The sequence below is a fragment of the Marmota monax genome, unplaced genomic scaffold (genome assembly GCF_021218885.2).
Source record: "Marmota monax isolate L192 unplaced genomic scaffold, Marmota_monax_Labrador192_F-V1.1 WCK01_AAM20220418_F8-fsc00145, whole genome shotgun sequence".
Classification (NCBI taxonomy): Eukaryota; Metazoa; Chordata; class Mammalia; order Rodentia; family Sciuridae; genus Marmota; species Marmota monax.
In genome coordinates, this window is record NW_026695201.1 from 5,562,512 (window position 1) to 5,583,414 (window position 20,903).

The window sequence follows — 20,903 nt, forward strand, 5'->3', positions numbered from 1 at the left end:
AAGGAGTATCTTGGTTTTCCCAACATGGTTAGCATTATTAGTTCCCCAAGGTTCCTCATTTGTGGATAATTGTGACCAGTTATCAGAAAACTTGTATACATTTCCCTGGGTTAGATTTGTTATCTGATAAAGGAATGATTTTTCTTCAAACACAGAAGTCACTAGGACAGATTTGCTGCCTTGGGAAATGACTGACAATAGTGTGGTTTCCCATGTCTACAATCCCAAATCTGGAAGTCACTCATAGGAGTATCTGTGTTTGTAGCGTCTGTTGAATATACTTCCTACATGATAGCTTTTTGATGCTCTAGGAAAAAGACTTCCTTTGATAAGTTGACTTCAGTGTCCTTAGTCAGAAGTTTTCCAATGGAACCCCCTGGATGCCATTTTCAGCACATTTTTTCTGTTGTTCTTCTTTTAGGATCTTCTATGTCTCTCATGACTCCCAAGACTTGAAGATCTTCAGCTATATCGCTCGAGATGGTGCCAGCAATATCTTCAGGTGTAACGTCTTTAAGTCCAAGAAGAAGGTAAAGGAGCCGTCATTGGTTATCTATAATGTTCCTCTGATGGTCCCAGCACATCCCCAACATAGACCAGTCTCCCTGTTAAAGATTTGGAGGTGGCTGTTTTGATGCCCGACATGGAGGAACTGTCAGTTCTCCTATGTAATGAAATTCTCTTTTAGTTTCATCTGAACTTTGACTTGGATACATATGAACAGTTGGAGAGGGACTGGCCATTGGATAAGTATTTTGGAACAGGAGCAGGTAGTTGACACCAGGAATGAGGCTGACCTCAGTGTGCATTAGAAAAGAAGCATTGCCATGGACTAAGGTGATCCTTCTGATCAGTGGGTCAGTGGCTTCAAGTCATGACCCTTGGAATCTGGTTTAGACTTAGGGTATGATATTGGTTTTCCTGGGTAATTATTTTGTTAAGGTGGCCTTGATAGTTGAGTAAATGCAACCTTTTCAGTTCTATAGAGGCATTCTTCTTCTCTGCCATTCCTCCAGGACCTAACACAAAGAACTGGGGTTTGGATACCTCCATGGGGGTTAGGAAACCTAGGATTTAGCCCCACCTGAATGATGTTATGCAGGCTGCTTCCCCACTATAAATCCCGCTTCCTTAGATATAATGTGCTAATGGCCTGGGAACTATTATTCTTCTGAAGAGATTTTGGAAAGCCCTGTACTGGGGCCTTTAAGAGCCCTTATTGATCTACTATTTCTAGAGACAAACCACTAAGTCTGACTTCCTGTGAGACCTTCTCACCTTCTTCCTGCATACTTCCTTTGATTCTATGTAACATCTTATGCTTTAAGGCATTTTTAATAGACTCATGGTCATCTCACCTTTGTCGAGTGGGGGATAATAATAATAATACATGACAGGGTCAAGATCAACTAATACAGATGTTCCTTGAGTAATGATGGGGTTATGTCCCAATAAACCCTTCCTCAGCTGAAAATGCCTTTAATATACCCACCCTACTGAACATCCTAACTTAGTAGCAGATCTTATAGTACCAGTGGTTTCCTCTTATGATAACATGACTGACCAGCACTAAGGCTCCTGTCACTGGCCAGCATTGCAGGAGTATCCTACTACATATCACTAGCTTAGGAAAAAATTAAAATTCAAAATTTGAAGTACAACTTCTAATGAGTACATATAGCTTTTGCCCCACTATAAAAATCAAAAAGTTGTTATGTCTGACCATCCTAAGTTTGGTTGTATATATGTCCTGTTTCCTATCCTAACTCCATAAAGGGAATCACAACTTGCCAACTTGCCTCTCCTCTAAGGAGATGTGCACCCTTATGCACCCAGCTCTCAGACTTAATTTTAATCATTCATTCATTTATTTTTGTGGTACTAGAGATGGAACCAAGAGCCTCATGCTTGCTAGGCAAGTGCTTTACCACTGAGCTGCCCTCTAGCCCTCAGGCTTTTTAAATGCAAATCATGAAATTGGATGGAAAGTGCTAAAACTAGAGAGATGAGAGGGAAAAGGGGTAAGTTCCCAGACTTCGCTTCTAGATAATAATACAGTTGAGAGAAAGAGAATGTGAGGAGGCCAGGTTGAACTGCGTATCAAAAAACTGATAGAAGCACAAGTAGGAAGAGGGAGGAAAGAAGGCTAGAGGTGGGAGACATGAGGGCCTGGTAGAGACGGTCTTACCCTCTTAGAGCTGTAGAGGATCTGGGGAAGAGAGAAAGGAAACTCAGATTGGACCATCTATAATGTTCTCTGACAAGTGTCTAAAGACTGAAATTCCCTTAATTCATTTTGAGTCATTGACCACGCTTCTGACTTCAGTTTTGTACGTAGACTGGACCATGTAAACTTTTTAATAGAGTTACAAATAACAATCATCTACCAAGTGCTTTGATAGTTAATCTTATTTTAATATCTTTCCAATGTGTATATAGGAAAGGTAAGATAGTTAATTTTCACCCAGTTTTAGAGATGAGTAAACCAAGGCTTAGAGAGACTAAATGACTTGCCCACCTTCCCACTGAAAAGCATTGGCTATAACCAGGGAGATATATAGAACAAAAGAATTTTTAAGCAAAAAACCTAGGTAAAGGAGACTATTATATTTGTGGGCTATTTTCTTTTCTCCTCCTCTTCCTCCTCCTTCTTCTCCTTCCTCTTTTTTTCTCTCCTCCTCCTCCTTTCTCTTCCTCTTCCACTTCCCCTTTCTCCTTCTCTTTCTCCTCCTCTTCTTCTTCTCCATCCTCTTCCTCCTCCTTCTCCTCCTCCTCCTCCTCATCATCAGGAGTTGAACCCAGGGATGCACTGTCACTGAGCTATATCCCCAGTCCTTTTTATTCATTTTTATTGTTTATTTTTATAGTTATACATGACAGTAGAATCCGTTTTGATGTAATAGTAAAAGCATGGACTATATCTCGTCTAATTCAGATCCCAGGACCTCTCCTTCCCCTTTCCTTTCCCCACCCCCTGCTCCCTTCCCTCTATTGATCTTTCCACCATTTATCTTTAGGTTTTTTAAATTAATGTCTCATGGAGGTACTCAATGGGGAGATTCACTGTGGTATATTTGTGTATGTACATAGGAAAGTTAGATCATTCCACTGTCTTTCCTTTTCTCATTCCCCTTCCCTTCAATTCCCTACTCCACTGAACTTTTATTCTCCCTTCCCTCCTTATTGTGGGCTAGCTTCCACATTCCATTGAAAACATTCAACCTTTGGTTTTTTGGGATTTGCTTATTTTACTTAGCATGATAGTATCCAGATTCATCCATTTACCAGCAAATGTCAAAAAGTCATTTTTCTTTATGGCTGAGTAATACTCCATTGTGTATATATATATAGCACATTTTCTTTATCCATTCATCTGTTGAAGGGCACCTAGATTGGCTCCATAGCATAACTATTGTGAACTATGCCTCCTTAAAAATTGATGTGCTGAATAACTATAGTATGCTTATTTTAAGTCCTTTGGATATATGCCAAGGAGTGGGATAACTGTGTCAAATGGTGGTTCCATTCGTAGTCTTCTGAGGAATCTCCATATTGCTTTCCAGAGAAGTTTTACCAATTTGCAGTATCACCAAGAGTGTATGACTGTACCCTTTTCCCCACATCCTGGCCAACATTTATTGTTACCAGTCCTTTTTGTTGTTGTTTTGAGACAGAGTCTTGCTAAGTTGCTGAGGCTGGCCTTGAACTTGCAATTCTCCTGCCTCAGCCTCCTGGGTCATTGGGATTATAGGTGTGTGCCTCCATACCAGGCCTATATCTTGTATTTGCCTGGCCATCAAACCTAGTATAGCAATACAGACACAGTGGGGGTGTCCTTCTGCCAAAACCCAAGTCTAAGAAAAATGCCCACTTGGATCTTTGATCTTGAAGTGAAGCCCAGATTCCATTGCTGTTGCTAGATGAAAAGAAGTAGTCATCTAGTTCTCTGTCACATCATTTTTTCCCATGTCTTGTAGCTCCCAGAGTTAATTCTGATGTCTGGCTCTTCTGTTTTCTTTTTTATTTCTTTTGGAGTGAGGAGAGGCTACTGAGGATTGAACCTAGGTGTGCATTGCCGTTTAACTACATCTGTAGCCCTTTTTATTTTTTCATTTTGAAACAGGGTCTCATAAGTTACTGAAGCTGGCCTTGAACTTGTGATCCTCTTGCCTCAGCCTCCTGAGTCACTGGGATTACAGACATGTGTCGCCATGCCCAGCTAGCTCTTCCGTTTATTTTTAAATCCTTTCACCCTCCCCTACTGAGACTGTAGCTCTTCTTAGAGTTGGTTCTCAGGTCTGGTGCTGGTTTGTCTACCATGTAGCTAGGGAATTGCTTCTGGATAGCCTGATGTGAGTTCTTTTGCTGAACATTTGGTGGAAGGGCCAGTTTCTAAGCCATAAAAAGAGAAATAAATTATTAATCAAAGGGAACAGAATTGGGAAGAGGTGGCAATATATCTCTAGGGTTTTACATGCCATCTTGATTAGCCCCCAAATCCAGTGATTTACTATTTTATAAAACTCTTCAGGTTTAGGGAGGCAATAGTCAGCTTGGTCAGGAGTTTTAATTGGCAAATCATAGGAATATTGAAGAGGTGATGGGGAAAGTACTATAGGTCCCAAGGAAATGTGTTTTGCAGGAATGTTCTTGGTCATTAGATGTCAATAGGGAGACCTCTTGCTGGAAGCCAGCAGACTTGGATGTCCTCCAGAGTCCTTATACTGATCACAATATGGGAAAACCTTGTATGAACTTGTTGCTGTGCCAGGGTTTTGGTTCCTGCTGTTTGACCTTGCATTATGTCCCCTGTGTGCACACCCATGGCACGTTTCTCATGACAAACCTGTAATGAGGGTGTCATTCATATCCTATAGTTCACCATGGAGAAAGAGTTGAGAATATGGGTTGGGTGTCTCAACTTTCACATTAGAAGGCATCCCTTATAACCTTTGCTCCTGGCACAGATATTATTCTGTACCTAGGGATCATCCTCAGTTACTCACAAGTATAGCCAATGTGGTTCCATCTTGGGAATTTTAACCTTCAGCTGTTTTTTTTTTTCCTCCAGAAGCTAGATAGCAGATTGCTGCAGGAATATAAGATGGTTCCTTTTAGTCTTATACTACTATGGATTATCTAAGTCATAGTTTAATATTAAGTTAAAAATATCTAGCCTGTTTTGATTTACTGCCATGTGCCTGAGACTGCCCTAAGCTCCTCTATGAATGAATTATCTCAAAAGCCTAGTGAGAGAGGAACTATTATGCTTTTTATTACATAAATGGGAGCCTTAAAGTACATAACTTGCATAAAGACTTTTGATAGCATAGTCGAAACTGAACCCAGAAGTCTGACTTGAGCTCACACTCTTAACCACTCCATATACCATTGTCCTTGGCTCATTAGGAAGTTACATAGCTAAGGAGTAGCCTTGTTCCCCAAGATTGATTTATAACTGCATTCTCTTGTAATCAGCACTTGAGTCCAAAGAGCTCCTTAACTCTCAATGGCTCGCATCACTTTGACACACATTTTCCTTTTTGCCTCGTAGTATCCTTGTGTGATCAATGTTGAGTCCATTTTGTAGTTGATGAAAGAAAAGGCCTAGGCTAGTGGGTTAACCATGGGCACACAATGAATCAAAGATGCCACTGAGATTAGAACCAGGCTTTCTGCTCCCAGTCCAGGGATTTGGCCACTAAAACCTAAAGACACAGGAGCCTCTCTGGCCTTGAGTTCCTCCAGTAAGGTGATAGGCTTCTCAGGAAGTGTTTGAAGTGATACAATCTTTAAACAGTGAAATTTATATGGCTGTAACTGGGCAGTATCACCAGTAATGTGGTGGAGAGATCCTAGCACCTTCGGACTAGTGCTAGGAAGGAGGACCGACAGCAGGTCTGTTTCTCACTGGGTACAGTCAGTGCAGACTCTTCTTATTGACATTGGCATTTCTTGTTTACCTCCTTGGGAGATATAGTGATAGTGTTCATTTACAAGGTTCTTCTGCCTCAAGAGGAGCCTCTTGCCTAGTCTCTTGACCTCTCCTGTGGAGTGGACATAATCTTCCTGTCATTTTCTCCCAGTCCTAGGAGGATATGGCTATCTGGCCTGATTGAGAGTGACGGTATTTATTAGCGCATCAGTGCGTGAAGTGTTGGTGATTAACAGGAGCAGCAGGAATCTCTCCATTATCCTCAGGACAGCTCCTTGAAATCATTTTGCCTTCAATCACAGCTCAATTGCTTTGGATTAGGAGAAATCATTTCCCCCTGTAATGCTCTCACCATCAAATTGGGGGCCACAGCTGTGAAGTTTGACTCTTCTTTAGAGTTGCAGTAGATTTTGAATTATGACAGTCATGTGCAAAAGAATTAGTCATTTGCCTGGTGAAATTTAAGAGATGAAAGATAGGTCCTCAATTTAGGGCAAGAGGCTGTTTTCTATGTCTTAAGTGGACTTGGGTTGGGAAGTCAAAATATAGAAATCATAGCTGGACATGGTGGCATATGCCTATAATCCCAGCTACTCAGAAGACTGAGGCAGGAGGATTCAAGGTCAGCCTGGGCAACTTAGTGAGACCCTGTCTTAAAAGAAAAGATAAAAAGGGCTGCAGATATAGCTCAGTGGTAGAGTACCCATGTGTTCAATCCCAGAGGGGTGGGGGGAATAAAAGGGAATCATAGCCAAATCTCTCTCTTTATAGATGTTGAAATTGGTACCTGGGAAAGTGAGATGACTTGTCCACTATCACCCAGTGGGTTACTGACAGTACTGAGATTATAACATCCTTTTATCTCTAGACACTGTGTATTCATGGACTAGCAGAGTAGGAAGGAAAAATTCAACTACCTATTGGAAATTTTATGATGTGCTATTCCTTGTCATGGATGAAAGTCATATCTACTTTGAAACTAAACTTTCCTTGTACTGAGAAATGTTTTGTTATCCATGAAATAACCTGAGGACAAAAACCCAACCCATCTATCATTTCAAAGCTTTAGTACATTAAATGCTACTATATGTAGAAATCCAAACATACATTGCAAATTCAGCATTGCAAATTATATGGATCTCAATCATTTGGTAAATCTAAGCTAAATCATTTACTAAATGTTCAATTCAAAGCACATTAAGAAACATGAAATTCAGTTCTATTTTTGTTGAGATTCCGTGGTGGTTAAGTTCACAAGAAGGGCACTATATTTTATTGCTGTGACAGATGAGAAAAATTATAAATTTGTGAGCCAATCCTGATACTGAATTCATGTAAGTCAGTTCCCTGGAACTTAGAAGGACTTGGCAGACAAATCTTAAATGCCCAGAATACAGGGGGTAGGGGTGGGCTGTAAGCTAGAGCAGAGAGCTGGTAGAGAACTCAGAAGTGAGGTTTGCCAGAAGTGAGCTCCCTACTCTTCTTTTTCCTTGCCTATTGTCATCGCAATCATGATCTTCATCTTCATTTACACCTTGTATTTTGTGCTTTTATTTTCTAATTTCCTTGCTTATCTGATGACTTTTTTAATCATCTCCAAAAAGTTGTGAAATAGAGAGCTTTTTTCAGGATAGTGAAATTCAGAAAAATGCCCAAGATGATTTATTACATCAGCCAAAGATAAAGACTAGTAATAACCATTGTGTGTGTGTGTGTGTGTGTGTGATGCTGAGGTTCAAGCCCGGGATCTCATGCATGCTAGGCAAGTGCTCTACCACTGAGCTACTGCCCTAGTAATAACTATTCTATAACATGTATATAGCACTTACAAGATTCCCAAGTTTGTAGGACCAACAGGGTTACTTAGAATGAGAACAAAAAACACTGTCTGATTTTTTTTGAAGCAGGGTCCTACTGTGTTGCCCAGGCTGATCTCAAACTTCTGGGTTTAAGTGACCCTCCTGCCTTAGCCTTCCAAGTAGCTGGGACTACAGATGCGCACTACTGTGCCCAACTACTATAATTTTTCTATGGACTGGTGAAGTACAGGAAGCAACCTTTTGACTTTCATGTTCTTAAAGCTACTACTGTAAGCTTTTGACTATTTTTGAGTAGACAACTCACTCTCACTGCAAATATGGTATTGTTTTTGTGTTCATTGCAGCAATTCATCAAATTTTGATGCCGGCTATGTATCCATTTGGTATCCATAGTAGGCTTGGTATCCAATTGATAGCCATTGCATCTTGACTTGGTTTCTGTCCTGGGTTGTGGGATATCCTGGGTATGGGAGAGAAGGGGATCTTGTCAACATGAACAGGAAGATAATTTAAAGAAACACCGTGAGAAACATGGTGAGAGTTAGTTGAATAAAGTTCTAAGACAGCTTCCTTTCCATCCCTATTTTTACAAAATTGCCTGTAATTGGTGCTCCCATGAGCTTCAGTGCTCTCCATCTGCAGCTAAGAGTCACTCTGAGGTTAGATATTCCTTTCCAGCTTTGGAAACATCAAAGCAACCGTCTCCAGACTAATCTCGGTAACTAAAAGCCCACTCATGCTTTGGGGCTACTAATAGAAAATGGCTTTTGAACAGAAAGATTTGATCCATGTGGCAAAGCACTTTCCAGGGCTTATATAAAACTAATCTGGATTTGTACAAAAATTACATGCAGTATACTACAGTATAATGATGCTTTAATAAAAATAATAATAATCTGTTAAATTCCAGAGTGGCCAGATCTTGAAACTGGCAAAGGCTGCCTTCCTAACAATCCACTTGTAGTTCAGCTTTTTCCCTGGTTATCTTAAATTTCAATCTTTAAACCTCCACTTTGATTTCCAAAGGCCTGCATATGGTCACGAGATGTGAGCAACTGCTTCCATGAGAACAAGGTAACCTAAAAAAACAAGTAGTCACAGAAATATCTGAAAGTTGTTTTTAAAGCTTCTCTTTATCAGAGTTCTCCCTCAAGTCCAAACATGGCTTATTAACTATTAATTCCCAGCACATGTGACTCCTGCCTTCCAGGGTATAAGGCAGAGTCAGTTTTCTAGCCTAGAAAATCAGAAAGCAGCATCACCAAGTGCGGAAGACCTAGCATCAGGAGCCCACAGGGCTGTGCAGAGAGCAAATGTAAGAAGGCCAGCCCCTGCCAGGGGCAGATCACCAAACCCACCACCTTCAAGTAATTGCTTTCCATAATAAGATTCTCGCGTAAAACCTCTAAAAATAGACTTTTCACTGGTGAAGGAAGGAGAGCCTAGAAAGTCAAGGGGCATTTAAACTCATGTAGCCATTTAAGGATCAAGTTAGGAGTCCTCCAGCCCCTTCTGACTCCTAGAGTGATAAATGAAGAGGGAGGTTCTTTTATGTGTGTTCGTCATTCTGTAAAGCAGGTAGTTTGATTATTCACCCAGTAGCCTCTTCAAGTGCAGAGATATCTCACAGAACACTCTACTGTGTCCTTTTACTGTGAATGACAACAGCCTTCGCATCAACGAAAAGTAGAAGTTGAAATGAAACCATTTGGCACTGAATGTGCAAGCCTAGAAGTCACGTCCAACAATACCCTCCTACACAGAAACCATTGTACCAGTTCAAACCCAAGATACAGTGGACCCAGGAGTTCTCCTCAGATGCTGTTGGGAAGGAGGGAGATGGTGGCACTCACCCTTTTGATGCCAGCATATGTATGGAAGAAGTGATTCCCTTAGGATCTTTACGCTTCTGTAATTAGTAAAATAATCCTGGCCTTTCCTCAACTACCTTTTATTTTGTGTTTTAATTGCTTTTTATTGCAGTGAATTACATATTCAGAATAAAGCATTTCTTTAACACTTACTATATGCCTATCCCTGTGGGAGATGCCATCATATATCTACATATTGATTCCTCTGTGTGGCAGAGGAGACATTACTTGATACTAGTAATAAGCTTTCCTGTAAAAGATTAGGATTTATCATCTTCTGATAAAAGGAGTAAGGGACCAAAGATCTGGTTAGATGTGTGTGAATAACACTTTTGGGTGGACCAGCGTCTTCTTTTCCATCAGAGAGTTGAGCTTCCTGGCCCAGCCTCCTAACTAGGGCTCAGCTTGGTGTCCAAAGGAGATGTAGAAGCTGGGGTTTGCCTGGCCTAGCTTGTTAGGCATCATGTCCTCCAAATCACACCTGTTCCCATGTTTGGGAATTGGAAGAGCAGGGACACCTTGCTTAGTACTGGTGCCTACTGATTTTCAACTTCCTGTGCAGAAAGAATAGTTGTGTCTCAGATACTGCAAGCCTGTGGTTTTAGAAGGGGCCTAGGCCTACCCTTTGGACCCAGGAGGGAATTAAGGGTGAACACAGAGAGCAGAGGTTCTGATCCACCACCAGGTAATGAGGGACCTCAGGGAACTTACCTGTCTCCTGTTTCACTTAAGTTTCCCATCACCCATGTCTCTTAACTGAGTGATCAATTAAAAATATCTGTCTAGGGCTGGGAATGTGGCTCAGTGATAGAATGTTTGCCTCACATGTATAAGGCTCTGGGTTTGATTCCTATCACCACAAACAAACAAACAACAAAAAAACATTTTTGAGGTAAGAGGGTTTGTCCCCCATCTCTTGGTATTGGGGATTGAACCCAGATGGGCTTTACCAACAAGACACATCATCTCTAGCTTTTTAAGTTTTGAGATAGTCTCACAAAGTTGCTGAAGCCTGGCCTCAAATTTGGGATCCTCCTGCCTCAGCCTTCCACATTGCTGGTATTATAGTTGTGTAACACCATGCCCAAGCAAGCTAAGAGGATTAAATTGTAAGGCAGTCACTGCTAGGAGGTTGTTTGAGTTGGGGAGTATAAAGAGGACTAGAAGAAGACGGAGATCTTAAAATGACGTGTGGACAATGATTGACCTAATGCCTTTCCATATTAACGGGAATGTTTTGGCCTGAAGTAAAGGGAAGGAATGTTTCCCCAGGCCTGAGGAAACAAGCAAGGGTAACAAGTTTAGCAGAGACTGGATTCAAGCAGCAGTCCATATGTGGTGTTCCAAGGCCTGAGGAATTCATGAAGATAACAATGAGAAACAGGAACAAATCTCATTATTATGACAAACATAAATGAATCATTTATTTACCCTTAAACAGGTTCTATAAATTTATCAAAACACTGGGTAGCAAGTTAGTACTGCAATACCAATTACCTCATGTTTTTAAGAGGCTCCTCTTGCCGGACACAGTGGTAATCCCACTGGCTTGGGATTACAAGTGGCTCAGCCGAGACAGGAGAATTGTGTGTTCAAAGCAACTTAGCAAGGCCCTAAGAAATTCTGCAAGACCCTGTCTCTAAAATATAAAAAAGGGCTGGAGATGGACTCAGTGGTTAAGCACTCCATTCAATCCTCAGTACCCCCACCCCTGCACAAAAAAGTTATTTTTGACTTCTGATGTTACCTTGGGGGTTTCAAATGTGATCAGTGGACTGTATGGTATCATCAGGTAGTCACAACTAATCTAAAGTCAGATCACCCCAAACATGATTGATGTTAGGCTGGGTTATTGGGTGACAATCACAGTGATATAATCTGAAGTTTGTGGTGGAATATTTGAGAGCCACTGGGGTAAGAGCATGTGGAGCATTCCCAGCCTGAGCTCTGAAACTCCGTATCTCATAGTTCTCTCATTTTTACTCCTTGAAAGAAGATTGAAAGGTGACTAGTCATCAGATTATAGTAAGTGATCCACCTTTGAGACCCTGTCCTGAGAACCCTGCCTGTGCCTCTTCCTCACTGCCTTTAGGTGTTGCCAAAGACTCTGGGAACAGGTTTCTTTGTCCTCTCCCCTCCTCTCCTAGTTAAGCAGTGGGACACTGGGAGTCAGGGGCTAGTTCTCTTCTTTGGCTCCTAAAAGAAGAAGTTAAACAATAAAACAGGAGAAAATAGCCATCCAAGTGAGCAATATCTTATTAGAGTAAGCCTGGGAAAGCTCACCTTGGCCTTAGTTAGCAAAGTGTCAGTTGACTCTGTTGTTAGGCCAAGGCTTCCAAGCCCAGAGCATCACAGCCCTAGGTCTATAGAGCTCCTAGGAAATCTGACATCTGGAGAAAGAAACAGCTGAGTTCCTCTCAGTTTGATGGGCCTATTAATGATGTTGAAGCATATTGATTAATATGGTTATACTTAGAAGGAAAGAGTTGGGGCTAAGTCTAGAATTGGTATAATTCTCAGCATATGTCCTTTTGGTTGATTGATTGTTTCAAAACTGTGGCGACAGTTTCTATTTTCTGGAGTATTTCAAGAAGGGAAAGTATTTTTGTACTCTTCTTTCTGAATATGTACACATCTGAACAACCCTAGGATTTTCCATCTCTTTCCTTTGCTGGTTTCCTGGGTTTTTGATCACATGCCCCTTGCACTTCCCACCCACCCGCACCCCTTCTTGTGTCCTTGTAAAGTCCCCATAGCCTTCACTCGTCCTTTTCCTTCCTCTTCCCCAGAGTCAAGCTATGCGAATCGTCCGGACGGTGGGGCAAGCCTTTGAGGTCTGTCACAAGCTGAGCCTACAGCACACACAGCAGAACGCAGACGGCCAGGAAGATGGGGAGAGTGAGAGGAACAGCAATGGCTCAGGGGAACCAGGTAGGCACCGCGGATGCATTGGGTGTACAGAAGGAGGCAGGAAGACTACCACAGTGGATCACTGCCCCAAATGCCAGGTTATTAATTTACTTAAATTTAAAAAAAAAAATTCCATGTTTCTCTCTAGGTTCCAGATTTTCTTTAAGATATATGTACTACTGTGTGTGTGTGTGTGTGTGTGTGTGTGTTTTGCTGGGAATTGAGCCCAGGAGCACTCTGAGCTACATCCCCAGCCCTTTTTATTTTTCAATTTTAAGATAGAATCTCACTGAAGTTGCCCAAACTGGCCTTGAACTTGCAATCTTCCTACCTCAGCCTCCCAAGTTACTGGGATTACAGGTGTGTGCCCCTGAGCCCAGCAGGGTTAGGGTTAGGGTTTAGGGTTTAGGGTTAGGGTTAGGGTTAGGTTTAGGGTTTAGGGTTTAGGGTTTAGGGTTAGGGTTAGGGTTAGGGTTATAACCAAAATGTTTAAATTATTAAGCCAGAAAGCATTTAAGTTGGATATTAGGAAATATTTTGTAAAGATAGAGCTTTTTCTGCTACCATATCACTATATTTCCCACCCAAAGAAAATTTCAGTAAAAAAGCACCCCTGTAAAACAAATTAGAAAGAATATAAATTCACAGTTACTTAATTTTTTGGTATATGTTATATATGTTCATATATGTTATGTGAAAACATATTAATTTATATAATATGGTATATGAATATCTTTATATAAATATAGATATTAGCAAGAAAAAGAATAGGTGGAGAATCCAAGAAAACAAACTGAAAACTATTAGAACTGAGAGAATTCATTTAAGGCACAGTCCAGAATTACACAAATATCTATGGTTTTCATATATTCTAACAACAATGGTTAGAAATCATAATAGAAGTAAATTTATTAAAATAAAAGCTTTTACATATAAAATACAGATAAATAAATGTATTATTTTACATTTTAAAAATGGCAAGTTCCTGGATGGAAAATCTCAATATTGTAAAAATGTTAATTCTCCTTGTGTTCATCTATATTAAAATATGAATATTTAATATTAAAATATTAAAAATGTTTAACATAATACAAATTTCTAACAGTAAAAGGAGAATCATAGTGAGCTATAGAATTCAAAACTTATGGGATGTAGCTAAAACAAGGCTCAAAGGAAAATCCAAAGTTTAAATCATTTAAATTAATAGATGACATGTCTTGAAAGTCAAATGAATTAAGGATCCAACTCAAAAAGTTAGAAAACAACAAATAAATCTTCTATTGGAAATGATAGGTTTACAATAGACTCTTGATTTGCATGCCAGCTGTACCATCATGAGCTATGTGATCTTGGACAAATTCTATAACTTCTTTGTGCCTTAATTTTTACTTCTGAGAAATAGGAATCATAGTAATGCCTGCCTTATAGATTACTATCATACTAGATGAACTGATACATTTAAAAGGCTGAATTGCCTGGCACAATGGTGCATGCCTATAATTTCACTATTTGGGAGGCTGAAGCAAGACGATTGCAAGTTCAAGGCCAGCTTGGGAAACTTAACAACACCATGTCTCAAAATAAAATTAAAAAGGGCTGGGGGTGTAGCTCAGTAGGAAAGTGTTCCTGGGTTCAATCCCCAGTACCAGAAGGGAAAAAAAAAAAGAATTTATCCTCAATATAGACCCATACACGTTTGAAATGATGGATTGTAGAATAAAGTTGCCTAAGAAGAGAATCAGTTTAAAACCAAAGCATTGGAAATGGCAAAGGGTAACTTTTAAAAGACATAATCTGCTTATTGCATTTCTTTTTTAATAGTGCATTATAGTTATAAATAATGTTGGGGTTCAAAAAATAAGAGAAAGAAAAAAACCAAGGTTAGAACTGTGGTATGGTATGCTACCAATTATACTGTATTATAAATCCATATATATATATATATATATATATATATATATATATATATGTATATAAATGTATGTATATGTATATACACGCTCATGTCTCTTATGCATAGTCTGTTTCCTACATGATACACAAGAAACTGACAACTGTAGATGGCTAGGGTGGCAGCAATATTTGCTTTCCACCACACTTTAATAGTTTTTCTTTTTTAATTTTGGACATTTATTAGTCATAAATTCAGAAAGCCTAACATTTTCTTCTAGTGCTCAGTTTCTATGTGATGAAAGGACTCACCTTACTTAGCTCTTGGTTCATCATTTTTATTAGACAGTGGTACTTTTTTCCTAATGTAATCATATCAGTGATCTTGATTAACAACAACAAAAATTACCATATAGATAGAGCTTTACATTTTGCTATGTTCCCCTGACCTGCTTATAGCAGGTCATAGTATTAATGTAAACTTTTAAAACTATCCATTTTTGTGCTCTGAGGCTTAGAGATAAAACAGAACTACAGGTAGGTTTTGGCACCTATTTCACATATCTCTGCTGGTCAGTGAGTAGGGTGTAATGGTGACAGTTGCTTGTAATACTCATCTAGAGACACCAAGAGACTCATGACTGTCCACTTTCCTTAGAGAGCAGAGACCAGGGTGTTTGCTTCTGTGCTGGAGAATGCTGTCAAAGCATTCAATTGGAGAAGCAGTATTTCTTGACACATTGAGGCCATTAAAATTTTTTTAAAAAATTTTGGTACCAGGGATTGAGCCCAGGGGCTTTACCAGTGAGCCACATCCCCACCCTTGTTATTTTTTATTTTGAGACAAGGTCTCACTAAGCTGCTGAGGCTGGCTTTGAATCTGCAATTCTCCTGCCTCATCCTCCCAAGCTGCTGGGACTACAGGCATGTGCCACCTGTTAACACCTCTTTCGATGCCCTGCTCCTCTGCCGTTGGAGACCTGCAGCTCTCAAGAGCTTTCAAACCAGAGTCTCACCAACAGCTGGTATATGCATATACAAAGAAATTCTAACCAGAAAGTAAAGTGCATTGTTTCCAATGAAACCACTTTGTTCTATAGTGAAAGGGCTGGACACAGGTGCTTGTCCATAGGCTAAGCATTCGAACACCTTTGTTTTCACAGAAGTCCTGTCTAAAGAGCCTTCTCTGATATACTTAATCAGAATAATCAGAATTCACTGCTCAGCTGCTGGCTAGAGAGGTCAGGATGGTCTGGGTTAGCCTTTTTTTCCCCCCCAGTACTGGGGATCAAATCCAGGGCTTATGCATGTTAGTCAAGAACTCTACAACTGAGCTACTCCCTCAACCTCTGGACTGGCCTTTTGAAGAGAATTGCCTGTGCAGCGTTTCTTATAGACAGTGCCAAGGGTAGGTTTATTTCTCCCTATAGTGGGAGCTTCTCTTTCCTCCCACCTCCAGCCCTTGTCGCCATCTGCTGGGTGGCTGGGTTGATGTAATTTCCTGGAATGCTATGGAGGATTCACTCTGGGGAGTCAGTGGAGGCTCCAATAAGGGATCTCATCCTATCCTTTTTTTCAGTTCTATTTTCCCCACTCCTCCCTGTGTGCCACTAGCTTCTTCCTGCCCTGAATGTGTCATGTGCCCTCTGGCCCTGGTTAACCTCTCTCCCAAGGATCCCTGCATGCACCTTGAGCAGGCAACCTACTCACACTGCAGTCCTAGCATCCTATCTTCTGGAAGCCCTGCCTTCCAACCCTACTCTCCCATTCTCTTCTCTTCCCCTTCCAGAAAATTCAAAGACTTTTTCTTATCCTGGCTTCCTGTGTTCTTTGCTCCAGGTTGATGTTATTGTCGTTCAATCCCCTGTGTACCAGACACATAGCGTCCTCTATCTTTAGTGAAGTGTGAACCTTGGGAAAATGGGGACTTCCTAGCACAGTAAATACTTGTTAAATAAACTGGCAAGCACTATCAGTGAGTGGGGCTAAGGTGTCCATATTTATTAGTCATTATCAACAATTACTAATTAATTGCTTACTCTATGCTAACATGAGCATGGAGATTGAGGAAATATTTCAACAGGGAGTGACTTTTGTACAGCCTCTTGATGAAAAATAATGACACATAATATGCGGAAGTTCTGTGGAATTGAGGTGATAAAGCACAGAGGGTGAAGACTGGACCAGTATTGATAGGGCAGTGATGGTTATGGTGGGGATGGGTAGAGGCTAATGCCGTTTTGCTCTTTTAGCTGTAATAGATGATCAGCATAGAAGTAACGGATCCACTGGCTGAGTTTACCTTTATTTTTAATTACGTTTTTGGAGATAGTTTTCTTGAGTCACATTAACATACATGTGTGTATTAGTCAGAGTTCTCTAGAATCAACAGGAAATATGATTATAAAAAGATGATGTATTAGATTGTCTTATGCAACCAGAAGCTGGATAATCCATAATGGCCATCTGCAGGCTGGAGAGCTGGAAGAACCAGTAGCTGCACAGTCTGAGAGACTGAAGCCCCAGAACAAGAGGAATCAATTGTGCTACCCTAGTCCAAAGACTTCTGGAAACACTCCCTGGAGAATGACTGGCAGAGTCCGCTTTGGAAGAGCGAAGAAATGAGAGTCCAATATCCTTAGGTGATCACATCAGCAATCAAGAACCTGTTCAAGAATTGAGTTTGCATCTGCTACTGCTCCTTGTTCTTCCAACTTTTCTTTCATCCAAGCCACTATCCAATTATTGGATGGTGCTGCCCATGCTTAGGGAGGGTCTCCACTTCAGTTTACTATCCCACATGCCAATCATTCCTAGACACACCCTCATTGACACACACAGAAGCCTCTTAATCCAATCAAGTTGACAATTCAAATTGAGCATTACATTTATATGTTAGTCGATTTTGTGACACTATGACCAAGATACCTGACAAAAACAATTTAGAGGATGAAAATTTTGTTTTGGACTCAATGGTTTCAGAGTTCAGTTCATAGTTGGCCAGCTCCATTGCTCTGGGCCTGAGATAAGGCAGAATATCATGGTAAAAGGCAGTGATGGGTGAACACTGCTCTGTTCATGCCCTCCAGGAAGCAGAGAGAGTGCCATGAGCAAGGGTCAAGATACAACGCAAGAACACGTACCCAGTGGCCTACTTCCTCCAGCCACAACTCACTGCCGACAGTTACCACCCAGTAGTACATTCAAATTATTAAACTGTCAGATGTATTAATCCATTGATGAGGTCATAGCTCTCATAATCTGATCATTTCACCTCTGAATATTCCTGTGTTGGGGATCATGCTTTCAAAAACAAACTTTTCAGAGGAACTTTCTAGATCCAAACCATAACAACACCATATCTTTATTGCTTTGTATCTTTTGTATACCACTCTCCCTAAGAATATAATTAATATTTTATATGTAGAGACATCTAGGTCCATTATAGGAAAATCTGTTAGGTCTAGTGTAGTTTCTTCAAAATTTAGAATGCAAATAGGCCCTGAGTTTGTTCAAGGAGGTCAAGCATGCATTGGTGAGCTCTAAATCCCATTGGCCTTCTTCAGGGAAAGTGAACCATGTGGGCTTGTCCATTGTCCTTAGCTAGGGTGCCAGTGCTGAGAATGTGGCCTGAGGAGTGATGATACCTGTGTTAGGGAGGTGTGTGTATGTGTGTATACTCAGATATGAGTGAGAGATTATTTTTGTGTTTGTATGGTATGGGGATTGAACCCAGGGGTGCTCTACCCTTACACTGAGCTACATCCCCAGCCCTTTTTATTTTTTATTTTGAGACAGAGTCTCATCAAGTTTCCCAGACTAGACTCAAATTTGTGATTCTCCTGCCTTGGCCTCTCAGGTAGCTGGGATTATAGGCATGTGGCACTGTGATCACACATGATTGTGTGATCTGGGTATAGTAGAAATTTGCAGGATCTACAGGCTGAAGACCCAGGGAAGAGGTAGTTTAAGTCTGAAGGCTGTCTGCTGAAAGAATTCCCTTTTCCTCCTGGGAGATCAATCTTTGTTCTATTCAGCCCTTCGTCTGATCAGATGAGCCCCTCTATGACAACGAGGGTGGTCTGCTTGTTCCAGAGTCTACTAATTGAAGTGTTAATTTCATCTAAAAAAAATACCTCACAGCAACCTCTAGAATACTATTTGGCCAAATATCTGGGTCCCCCAGTAGCTTTGCCCAGTTGGCACATACAGTTAGTTAACTGTCACCAAAGTAAGGCAGTTGTGTGGTCCCATGAGAAAACACTGGGGCAATGATCTAGAGATGCAGAACAATTGGGTTTGAATTGAATTCAGCTGAGTGATGCTCAGCAATCTTCACATTCTCTCTGGACTGTGTTTCTCCTCTATCAGGTGTTGTGAGTGAATGCAGCACAGTGCCTAACAGTGTATGCTGGTTTTTTTTAGTTCTGGGGGACTGAACCCAGCAGTGCTTTACCACTGAGCTGCATCCTCAGGCCTTTTGATTTTTTCATCTTGAGATGGGATTTCACTAAGTTGCTGAAGATGATCTTGAAACTTGTGATCCTCTTGCCTCAGCTTCTTGAGAAGCTGGGATTATGGGTGTGTGCCAACACAAGAATTAGCTATTTAGCTAGGGTTCTAGTGCTAACTTTAGAATATCTAACCTCCTCTGTACTCTGAGGTGAGTAGACAAGGAGATCTCTGAAGTCCAAGTTCTGTGATGGGATCAGGTGCCTTCTGATTGCCATGTAGTACTACATTCATAAAGTTGAACATGCTGAGTATTAGCACTTGCAATTATTATTTGGATCTGGGGTTGGAAGTATTTTCTTATCCAGGAAGGTTTTGTTCTGCCTTACCCCCTAGTCACTTCCTGTTTACCACCCCACTCACTGTTTACTTTCTATAAACTGCTAGGAGCATGTTTCTTCTTTTTTGTAAATGCTTTCCCCAGAAGCATTTATTGACTCCACTAGGATTTTCCCTTGTAATGGGGCACCTTGAGGGTCCAGAGGAGAGCTGTTAGTTGATAGTTTTTTACAAGGATCTGGCTTCTGTTGGGAGCTTTACATTTCATACAGTGTTTATCTTTCCAGTCGAGCCTCCATGTGATATGATGTCAGGCCCTTTATTGAACAGAAGAAACTTGTTTACTCTTGGTAACTGAAAGTGTAAGTCCTGCAGAAGCTTCGCTGTCTTCTTTGATGTCTTGTCAGTGCTTTCCTTCCTGGGTTTTATCTGTGCAATGAGGTTATTCACTTTTCTCGTGTCCATCTCCATCTCCTCTCTCTCTCCCTCTCTGTGCCTTTCTTCCCTCCTTGTTCTCTCCACTGTTCCCTACCCTGGGGGAAGATTTATCTTTTGTGTCTTTTGGCAGCAGCTGCCCTTGGCTGTTCCTGGGGCTCAGAGCCAGGTGGGGTCACTGCCCCTGTCCCACTTGTCTTGTTTTGCCCTGTGTTGTTTCTGATTCCTGGAAAGGGCTTCCTGGGAGAGATCCTGCTCCCCTGGAGGCATGCCTCTGCCCTTGGCACAGACAGTCCCACACAGGGAAGGGCTTGGAGCCCTTTGGAAAAATAAGCTTCTTAAAAATGAAACTGGGGTTTGGGTGGCAAGAGCACTTAAAATCTACTCTCAGCAAAAATCACATAAATAATATTAGTAACTAGAGCCCTCATGTTGTACATTATATCTCTAGACTTGTTCATACCCTACATATCTGATACTTTGTATTAATTCATCTAAATCTCCCTGTTTTCATTCTCAACCACATCCATTGGAACCACTGTCTCATTCTCTACTTCTATATATTCAATTATTTTTTAGCAAGACATTTGAAATCTGCCCAACTGTAGTCACCATTGCACTACCTATAAACATACCAAAATATTATGTCTTAAATATTTAACATATCCAACAAAAAATCAAAGTAAAATAAAACTTGTGTCAAGTATACAATGAACACTGGATGGATAATTATTGGTTGATTGGTTGCTTATGTTACTGGGGATTGAATGTAGGAACATTCTACCACTGAGCTGCATCCCTAGCCTTATTTATTTTTGAGACAGGGTCTTGCTAAATTGCTCAGGCTGGTCTTCAACTTCTAATCCTCCTCCCTCAGTCTTGAGTAGCTAGAATTACAGCTGTGTGCCACTGTATCCAGCAATGGAACTATTTATAAGGCACCTATTACATCTACTAGATGTAGCCATCCTGCTTGCTTAGAACAGCAAGCCTCCTGCATTTCTGCTCTCCCACATCTGCTCTTGCCTTTCCTTGGGCCACCACTGCCTGAGCCTTTGCTTCTCCTCATCTTCTAACTCCTTTGTTTTTAACTCTTCCTTCATTCAACAAATGTTCATCAAGTCTACGCTGTGTGTCAGACTCAACTCAGGAACTGGGGACATTGTAAATAAGGCAATAAACTTTCTGCTGGGGAGAAGCTCACATTCCAAGTTGGTGTAGGGGATGCAAACAAGTTACAAAATAAGTCAG

The 20,903-nt window shown here is 40.8% G+C and overlaps 1 protein-coding gene across 6 annotated transcripts in view; it reads left to right on the forward strand.

Moving 5' to 3' along the window:
• Window positions 1-20,903, forward strand: part of LOC124082526 (carboxyl-terminal PDZ ligand of neuronal nitric oxide synthase protein) — a 305,891-nt gene that overhangs the window by 248,407 nt on the left and 36,581 nt on the right. For all 6 annotated transcript variants that reach the window (XM_046428959.2, XM_046428960.2, XM_058574121.1 and 3 more), the window contains 2 exons: window positions 422-530; window positions 12,416-12,557. In XM_046428959.2, coding sequence (XP_046284915.1) covers window positions 422-530; window positions 12,416-12,557 — 251 coding nt within the window. The remainder of the gene's footprint in view (window positions 1-421; window positions 531-12,415; window positions 12,558-20,903) is intronic.